Source organism: Hirsutella rhossiliensis (genome assembly GCF_020360975.1).
Source record: "Hirsutella rhossiliensis strain HR02 chromosome Unknown scaffold00006, whole genome shotgun sequence".
Lineage (NCBI taxonomy): Eukaryota > Fungi > Ascomycota > Sordariomycetes > Hypocreales > Ophiocordycipitaceae > Hirsutella > Hirsutella rhossiliensis.
Genome location: NW_025408672.1, coordinates 3,466,941 through 3,476,597, shown reverse-complemented (window position 1 = coordinate 3,476,597; position 9,657 = coordinate 3,466,941). Strand labels below are relative to the sequence as shown.

Genomic DNA, 9,657 nt, shown 5'->3' with positions numbered 1-9,657 from the left:
GACGATTAGGCATGCGCTGTTGACTGACTCGACAGTCACGTAGAGTCGGAAGTGGATCGACTCCTACGGGAGCTTAGAGCATCTTCAGAAGGCACGTTAGCAGAAAGGCGGTATAGGTTGCATCTGGCCTTCGGTATCAAGGAGCGACCGACTTGACAGTGTACACAGCAATTGGCCGGCATCCTCTGGACCACTGTTATTTCGTAGGAGGCTTGTAGTTGTATGTATGTATGTGTATTTCACCCGGAGGATTTCTCCTATAGGGCCTAGACGTAAAAGCTACTGACATTTCAATACATTAATGCGTAACACCTTAAGCCCAACGGGAGGCTTGTAGTTAGTTCAGCCCGAAGGGCGTTTGCCTTGAGGAACGAAAGGCCTTCTAACGTGCCCCGCAGACCCCGCCCTCTCCCCCCAAAAGTTCTCCGCCCCTTGATTGGTCCCTTGTGATTGGTCCCTCCTTGCCTCCCTCCTCGTTGGTCGCTGCCCTTCCCCCCGGCTTCTGTTGCCTTTTCGCGTGCCTTATCCCACCACTAGGCGCCTCCCACCCTGTCTGCCGCCTGCCGACTCTTCCCGCCTGCCGAACTCTTCATCGCGTCACCTAGCGCGGCCGCCTTGACTCTTCAGCATCACCGTCCAGCCAGCGCAACGCCTCCTCAACGGTCCTCTCGCTCAGTACCTCGAGCCTGGCCTGTGCGGCAGTCATCTCCTCGGGGACCCGGTTGCCCACCAAGTCTCTGTCCCGCACCTTGGACACGAGCATGATGCCGTCTAGAGTTCGGCAGCGCGATAGCTGCACGTACAGGCCGTACGGGTCGCACTGCGAGGGCACCACCGTTCCATCCATCTTCGTCGTCCGTGTCCTCGCAGCTCGAGGGCCACGCGCTCCAGCGTTTTGCCCTGCACCTTGTAGTCCGTGCACGCGAACGCTGCTGCGCACGGCAAACCCTTTCGGCTGACGTCGTTGCGTTGCCACGGCCTTTTTCGCTGGCACTGTATCTTAACGGTCATGGGTGTCAACAAGATCGTGCCCGGCGGCATCCCGACGAAGTGGAGATATCTCGTCGTCTCCGATTCGAGAATGATCCCCGCCGGCGGCCCGAAGTGGATCGTCATATCGGCCGAGATCCGATGCCCGGGTACGCCTTGTCGACAATGACCTCCACCGCCGAGTAGCTCGCGCCGTTCACTAGCTTCAGCCCCTGGTGGGTGTTGTGGTTCACGACGATGGGCATCCCGGCCACGAACATGAAGACGGCCGGCACCGGGATCGCGCTATCGTCGCCCTGGTTGAGTATCATGATCGCCTCTTCCTCCGTCGGCAGCTCCTCCTTCCACTTGTGCTCGGAGATGAAAATGCGCATCGTCGACCGCTGCTGGACCCGGAACGCCAGGCTCGCCTCCATGTTCAGGTTCCACCGATTCCTATTGAGCGGCGTCACCACGGTGATGCCCGTCTCCCAAGGATCCGCCTTCCTCCCGGTAGCACCTTGAGTTGAGGAGGTTTAGATCCGTCCGATCCTGCACGCCTAGACGGATCCGCTTCAGCAGCCTCTGCAGCTCCGGGTCGCCGGCGGCGCGCATCTGCTCGTCCAGCATGACGACCGTCGTGAACCTCTTCCACAGTGCGTGCGCTTTGTCGTGCTGGTGACGCTGCTCGGCCTTGAACGAGTTGTCTACGTCCCACGAGATGGCCGCGCTAGGCAGGACGATCGACCTCTCTTGGACCGGCCGGAACTGCTGAAAATCTCCGCAGAAGAGGACGATGGGGATCCCCCCGAAATCTTGCCGCGATCCGCGAAGCCGGCGAAGCCGCTCGTTCACGGCGTGCAGCGTCCGCGCCCCGAGCATGCTCACCTCGTCGATGACGAGCACATCCTTCTCCTGCCAATCCATTCGAGACTGGCCGTGGATGAACCGCTCCGCCTGTTTCGGCAGCCGCACCCGTCAAGGTCTTTGACCATGTTCGCGCCCCCCGCCCCTTGGTCTTTAGTGAACCCGCAGGCGGAGTGGATCGTGATGCCGTTGATCCGCGCCGCCGCAGTCCCCGACGTCGCCGTGATCAGCAGACGATTCGAAAGGCTCTTTTTACTGAACAGCTCGACGAGTGCCTCGATGATTCGCGACTTGCCGGTACCGCCCTCGCCACCGACGAACTGGCGCAGCTGGCAGGCATCGCCCCCGTCGGTCTGCTGCATCAAATCGAGCTGGCGGCATATTATCAGAAAAGCGATGGACTGCCTCTTGTTCAGCGTCAGCCGTGTTGCCAACACCTTGCCCGCCGCGAGGAAGGAGGTTGATGGGCCAAACTGAACGTCCATTCCCGCCCCTGCGTCGATAGCGGTCTCGTCGGAGTCGGCCATCGTCATTTCGACCTCGTCCTCCCGAAACCGGTCATCACCCTTCGCAACGCTGCGCGGCGATCGCTTTCCCAGGCGGCGGGCGTGCTTTGTATCCCTGGATCATCCTCTCCTCTCCTTCGAGGCACTTACCTGCTGCGACTTGATAGCCTTGACCTGATCCTGCGGCGGTAGTGCGGCCCCGGAAAATACCCGCCCTGGCATGCTTAACCGCCTCTCCCTCGTTCGATCAGCGCCGTGGCCTCGAGCTCGGCCGTCGAGCGCAGCGCCGATTGCTGAAACCGACAGAGCTGCTGTATCATTGCCATGAGCTCCGGCGACTTGGCCGTCACCTGATTCGCTCCCACTGCACCTCGGACGACGTCGATGAGCCGCGTTGCGTCTCCGATGCTGTTGGGCTGATATGTCGCTGCAGACTCCGCGCCCGCCTCGCCTGCTCCACCCTCCTCGACGTGTGCGACCGTCGGGTCGCCATCGCCGGACGAGGCTGCCCATTGCTTGGCGTCGCGTTCTTGCGTCTTCGGCGGATCGTCGAAGCAGCTGCACGTTGTCGACCAGACATGATATTCTCGGGGCCATAGCGTCTCGAGCCCGCGCCCAGATGCTGTTGATCTCACCTGTTCCTTCGCCCAGGAAGGACTCCCACGGCACGAACAGCGCAAGATGCTGCACGGCTGCCCTTCAGGGGGTGGGTTAGCCTCTCCGATAATGCCCGCTGACAGAGCAGTTGCCATACACACCTCCGGTAGCACGACTCGTCATCGTAGGTGAAGTCCTTGCTCAGGTAGCCGTCGAGGCAGACGGTAGCGTGCTTGCCCGGCCGCCTGAGCACCTGAACCCAGCGTCGTCCGGCCCATCCATCCTCGAAAGACATCTCCCCAAGCCGCCCAGCTCTCGTCGTTGCCGATGCGTTTCAGTCTGACGATCGATATGTAGTCATACAGGCATAGGCCTTTCAGCAGCTCTCCCGGTGCTGGTACGCCTCGACGTGGGAGATTCTCAGGCCTTCTTCTTCGACGACGACCGACTCATCCAAGGTGTCATCCGTAGCCGCAGCGCCACTGGCTTCTCGGAGATGCCGCCATCGCCGAAAGACTTCCCAGTACAGCAGAGAACAGTTCAGGTACGCCCACGCGCTGCTGTCGGTGAACTCGGCCGGATATCCGAGAAGGTGAGCGACGACCTCGACCTGTGATAGCGGACGCTCCGTGAACACGCGGTTCGCCACTCTCATCAGGAACTGTCGCGTCCTGTTCCCTTGACAGGGTCATCGGTGGCAGCGTCTCCGCCACCGTCCCGCCCTCCGTTTGCCGTGCCATCACCTGTTGAGGCGGCCAGGAGCTCGGCCGCGGCCGCCACACGCTTCCACACCGGGTCCTCCACCTTGGTCGCGTAGTTCGTGACATAATAGATGAGGGCCATTGTCTTGCGCTGCGTCGCAATGAAGGAAATATCATGGTTGTGCCGGAGCCCGACAGCAATAGCCTCGTTCCATCGATTGACCATGCTGTGTGTCCTCCGGATCTGCAGCACCCCGTCTGCCGTGAGGGCGGTCTTGTCGACTAACCTCCATGGCGCCTTGAACCGGCAGAGGTCCCCTTTCCGCCCTCCTTTGCCCAAGGAGTACTTCACACAGGTCGGGCTATGCGTGTGCACCTGCGTCGCGCCGGCACAGAAGTTGGCCTCCTCGATAAACGCGGCCGAGAACTGCGCGGCGTTGTCCAGCAGGGAACCAATACCGCCCGTCACAGATCGCTCCGCTTGCAAGGCGCAAAAACTTTCCTGGTCCAGATCCTGCCTTGCACGTCAACCCGGCCCCACTTGGCCATCAGAAGAGTACTTCAGGCTCCCGGTGGCACATCTTAGGTAGGCATTCTTACCTCTGAGAAGACGCTATCGATGTATCGGACGATTCGCTCGCGATACGCCGCCTGATCCTCCCCGTGGATGTCGGCAAGCATCGAGCTGAGATGCGCGTTCCCGTGCAGCCAGAGCAAGCCGTGAACATGAAGCGCCCTCGTTCGTTCGTCTCCACGGCGCCATAGTACTTGCCGATGCGCCCGAATACCGACTCTTCACCGACCTTCACGTAATGATCGAAGAACAGCTTCATCTCGCGGTGGAAGAACACGGCCGAGCTCATGGGATCCGATATCGCCAGCCGTGCCCGCTTATACGCATCCCCAAGGCCTTCTAAGAACTCCTCGGCCGCGTCGGGATCGCGTGTGCGGTATGCCGCCAGTCGCAGCTTCACCGGGTTCGTAATGTCGTTCGGGTTGATGGTGAACCAGATGGCCGGCACGCCATATCCGACGATGAGCGACTGGATTTTCCGCCGCATATTGAGACGGACCCCTCTCGACATGGGCTGCCGGTGGCCGTAAAGCGAGAGGCTCCTGAGAAGCTCCTTCACGTCACCATCGGTCGTCTTACCCGAGCTCTCCAACTCGACCCTCGCCGCCGCTAGCCTTTCTGTGGTCATCGAACGCACGATGCGCTCTACCTTGCGGAAGTTCTTCCTCCCACACTCAACATGCTGACCCGGCGGTTCCTCGACCGCACCCCATGTTGAAGACGAGAAATGCGAAGATGTGGTGCAGTGCAAATCGACCACCATGGCGCCGGAGCACGATCTCGGCCCACGCCTGAAGGTTCAAGCTTCGAGACGACGGGGTCTCCCGCGGCCGCCTCTGCCTCGACAGCCCTGCCTCGCAAGTTGGCCGTGACCTTCCCGCGTCGACCATGGTCTCTTCAACCAGCCTTGGTCCCCAACGCCAAATGGGAACAGGGTCGGGAACGTCCTGGCAAAGAAGGACGCCTCAAAGGAATCGGTAAACTCACCCCGCGAAACCCGGATGTATGGCTCACAACCACCGTCGCCACGCCCCGAACCCCGGCTAGGGACCCGACCCACGCTCGGGCCCGCACGGCCGTCGTCGGCACCTTCACCAACAGCGTCACAGGCAAACTGCAGCTTCTCCACGTCCGCGACGTCTGGCGGTCCGTCGAGCGCGAACATGCCAGAAGACGTCACCTCGTTGATCGCTGGAACGTTCTGGTCGGGGCAGGCGTCACTTCCATCGCGAACCGCGCCTTCTCCGTTGGGCCCGTGACCTTCACCCTGGCCGCCGGCTTCTTGTCCTTGGTTGAGCAGGGCGAAGAGCTCCTCGATCTCCACCGGCCCCTCCTCGTCCACGGCGCGTTCCGTGGGCGGCACAACGTGCGCCGTCCGCGCTTTCTCCCACCCAGACGGCTCGTTCCGCTCCATACGATCGCACACCGACGACGGTACCCCGTGTATCGAGTCTCCCCAGCTCTCCATCTCCGCCGCGTCGATCTCGATCTCGGCGTAGTGGGGGTTGTTCCGCTTCAGCCAGACAAGGGCCCTCTCGACCACCCGCCGCCTCACCGACAAGAGACTCGACAGGTCGCTCGGTGCCGGCTTCTCCGCGCCCTGCCACGAGATGTGGATCTCGTCCAGTGCTTGCAAAAGGGGGGTAACATGAGTTCAGCGAGATGAGCTTCTCTTCGACCGGCGTCAGTCCCTTGAGCTCATCGGGAACATGTGCTCGCAGCCAAGGCGACTGTGAAGGTGGATCGCCGGCGACAGGCTCCTGCGCGCCAGGCATCGGCCACACTCGGCGCACACCGACACGGACTCGCCCTCAGGAAAGCAACTCCGGCATGAAAATGGTGAGCGGCCGCCCTTTGGTACGCAACTTGACAGCCAATGATCCCATGTAATCTCCTCAACTCTCCTCTCGTACACTTGCGGTAGCACACCATGCAGGTCCGTATCGGCAACGTGCTCGCATCGTGGAACGCCTGATAGAAGTCTCGCACCGTCGACACCTTCCTCTCGAGCGGTATTGGCGTGCACCACGTCTGATCGTTAGACAATCTCTCCTTCAAGGCAAAGTCTTCCTCCAAAAAGCGCAGCACACTCGCCAGGTCTTCGGCCTGCAGCTCCCGTCTCCTATGCCTTCCGATTCCACTTCGGACCTGTTTTATCGGGCGCCCATCCCGGCTAGGAAGACGGGCTCTTCTCCCGCCTCCGGGACTGCCTCTGTCCGCGCAGCGAGCCGTCCGCTGCCTCTGCTGCGCCATCGTCCACACCCACCTGTGCCCTTGGCCGCCGAACCGGTCCCCGACGGAGCTTGGGCAAACCCCATGCAATCGATGCTGCAAATTGCGCCGTTCGTCTTAGGTCTTGGAAAGTCGTATCCTTGGGCTGGATAGGTCGGAGCGTCGGTCCCTTTTCGAACGAACACCCGGGACACCGCCGGTCGCCGCCTTATCTCCCTGCCCGTCACCTTCAGGACCCCTCTCCTGGGGCAAAACGGCCGATGAAGGGGCGGACTGTTAGAGCCCACTGCCCCCTGGTCTCCACGTTCTGTAGGCAACACGAACCTCGGAAGCGGACTCGGTGACTGACGTTGCGCGGAATTTCCGCTGCTGACCAAATTACGGGACTTCCGTGCTCTGCTTGACCGCAAACCGCCTCGCGGCGGTCTTCTCGGCAGTGACTTTGCGATCGCCTCTGCATGCTTTCTCCATGCGGTTTCTTCGACCGCAGACTGCTTAGGCTGAATCAGCCGGAACGTTAATGCTTCGTTCGCCACTGATCTGTATCTCCCGAACCGCCCCAACCTTGTCTCCCGTGCTCCGTGCCCCTCTCGGAGTTGCCCTGTATCATCTCCGCACCCCGAAACAGGCACTCCCCCGTTCCTACCCTCTTCTCCATCCTCGACTGACAACGAACAGGCTCCACGGTGAGCGGCCGCCTCGCCTAGCTTCCCTGCAGGACTATCCGCCATGCTACTGCCTCCTCGACGTCGACTAGCGTGGATTGGCAACAGGCTAGAAAGGTTTGGCTCCGGAGCACTTCCACTTGGATAATCTCGCTTCTTGGCGTACACTATTTCTTTCCGAGTGGGAAGCTTCCTAACGATCACTACTCTCATGGCCGTGGCATTTCTTCCCTTATAATGCTTGCCTATGGTACCGAAGCGATGCAATACTACTACCCTTTGTAATCCCCATTTACCCTCCCTATGTGCGTCCACCGTCCCGACCCTCGGCTGGTCTCCACGTGCGACCTGCTACCCCAGCTTTGCCAAAGGCGGCCCTTCCATCGCCGTGCTCTCTTTGCGCACTCCAGCGAATCCTGGCTACTGCCGACCTCCGGCACATGGGGTGGCCGCGCCAACCGCCCGCCGCACACTTCCAACCATACTCTCCGGCCCTTCCAACGCCTTCCCACCCACCTTGCGCATCAGTTGCTCCATCAATATCTGCCACTCCACCTCGTCGAGCAACAGCCAAAAGGCTGCCGGCGATAACATGTCCACGGTGTCCTCGTGCAACCGGACTACCGGCTAGGTTTGCTCCCTCGCCACCACCAACGTCGCATCAACGGCCTTCATGCTAAAGCGACAGCCAGGATCCCCCTGCCTGTCCTCTTGTAGTCGCTAGCCACCGGAGTCTCGACTTGCAAACCCTCTTGGAGAGTTCTCGTGACCAACTCGCATCCTCCTCCTCAGGTCGTCCCCTATATCCGACTTCACCGTGTCCCAATAGTGGACTCGACACGGTCGGCACCCGCCTCGCTCAGCCGCACGCAATGCCCATCCAACTACCGACGACCGTCAAAAAGGGACCCCTGCAATACTACCATAACCTCTTTCTTTCCTTCACTCTCATTCGTTATTGTCGCCTTTGCTATCTACTCCATGCAACGATGACACCGAAGGGTACTGCTGGACTTTCTTTCTCCGCAGACTTACCCACACTAACCTTACTGTTCGCCGACCTCCAACTTCTCGCGACATAGCCATCACCCCTACTCAACTTCCAACCCCCGGCTCCCTACTTCACTCACGACCATAGAACCAGATGGTCGAGACTGTTCAAGAACCTCGCCAGCTCATTCCCGCATACCCCCGCTTCTGATCTATCATCTAGGTAGCATTCTCTGACTCTTAAGTCTCCCCGACCCTAGCCGCGAGCCCTCTTTCGAGCAGCAAGAAAACCTGCTTTATAGGATGCCCACCTCCACTCTGCGTAACCCTCATTTACACTTCCACGGTGACTACATCTGCCATGTTCTCACGATGTCGGCCTCCCAGCTCAACGTCGATACCTCGTCCTCCCCGCGGCAACCTCTTGACAGCCAGAAAAATGCTGGCGCCGACATGTCCATGATGGCCTTTGTCCAGCCCGGCTGCCCGGCTAGGTTCGCCTACCAGAATGAGCATCGTGTCAAAGGACTCAACGCAGAAACCCTAGCGAGGGTCTTCCTTCCCACGCCCTCATGGCTGTCGACTCCGGAGTATGCAGCAATCCGGTCAGATACTGGCAATCCATCGACCTGCATCTTCTTCAGCCTTAATATTTCCATATACAACCAACAGATAATCTCCTCGGAATGGACCGAGCAATGGTTCTTCATGGTCGGCCGTGTTCATCCCTTTGCCCTGACGTGGGAAATCGAGCGACGTGATGGCTTGGAGTCGGACGATGATAACATCACAGAATACACCGTCCCCGCGCTTATAGTCCGCGATCACAGCTACCAACCGTGAGTCTATGCTCCAAATCTCTGTCGCCACTGCCCTCCTGACGATATCCATAGAATTGTCACTCGCACCTCAGCTCGGTGGATACTTTCCCAACGATACAACCCATTGTCTCCTTCATGGGACCTGTCATCGGCTCCGGCCGCGACCTCCTGCATGGAAACTCGGCTGCGGCCCGACGACACCCAGCTGAGCTGCTGCGGCTTTGTCCAGCTCTCCACCTTTATTTGTCCTGGGATTCCCGGCAAACCCCTTCAAGGGCTTTCACCCTTCCAAGTTTTCGTCATCTTCCCATTCACGCTAATCCTTGGACCTCCCTATGCAAGAAGATGACCGAGAGGCGCGACAGCCAGTTCCAGTCGAACGCTCTCTTCACCTGTACGGGCAAAATCGCCGGCTTACTGGATCACCAGATCATGAAACATGCCCCGGCTTTCGACCAAGACTATATCTTCATCGTCGTCCCCGACACGTGGACTTTCCACGACAAGGCCATGTCCGACCAGGCTTCTGCAACACAACTACTGCCGACGACACCCAAGAGCGCGGTCGGCAATCCTCGGACTATAGCGTTGCGTTGGCCAGGTTTACCTCTACGAAGAAACCCAAGGCCGCCCAAAGCCCCGCCTCCCCCACGCCGCATGCTTCTGGCCCAGTCGATCCCCTTATGCTGGCATCAAGTCGGTCAATGCCCGATCCCTACCAAACCCCAACCAAGA

At 59.9% G+C, this 9,657-nt stretch overlaps 1 protein-coding gene across 1 annotated transcript; it reads right to left on the bottom strand.

Moving 5' to 3' along the window:
* Positions 1 to 1,112: 1,112 nt before the first annotated feature.
* HRG_06669 (PIF1-like helicase domain-containing protein) lies at positions 1,113 to 6,146 on the bottom strand (the record flags this gene model as incomplete). Its single annotated transcript, XM_044865140.1, has 13 exons — positions 1,113 to 1,425; positions 1,490 to 1,884; positions 1,962 to 2,426; positions 2,493 to 2,557; positions 2,647 to 2,928; positions 2,978 to 3,039; positions 3,101 to 3,192; positions 3,385 to 3,617; positions 3,683 to 4,154; positions 4,241 to 4,325; positions 4,433 to 4,832; positions 5,121 to 5,843; positions 6,128 to 6,146. The coding sequence occupies 13 exons, from the start codon at positions 6,144 to 6,146 to the stop codon at positions 1,113 to 1,115; spliced, it is 3,606 nt and encodes a 1,201-aa protein (XP_044720080.1).
* Between the last annotated feature and the right edge of the window lie 3,511 nt (positions 6,147 to 9,657).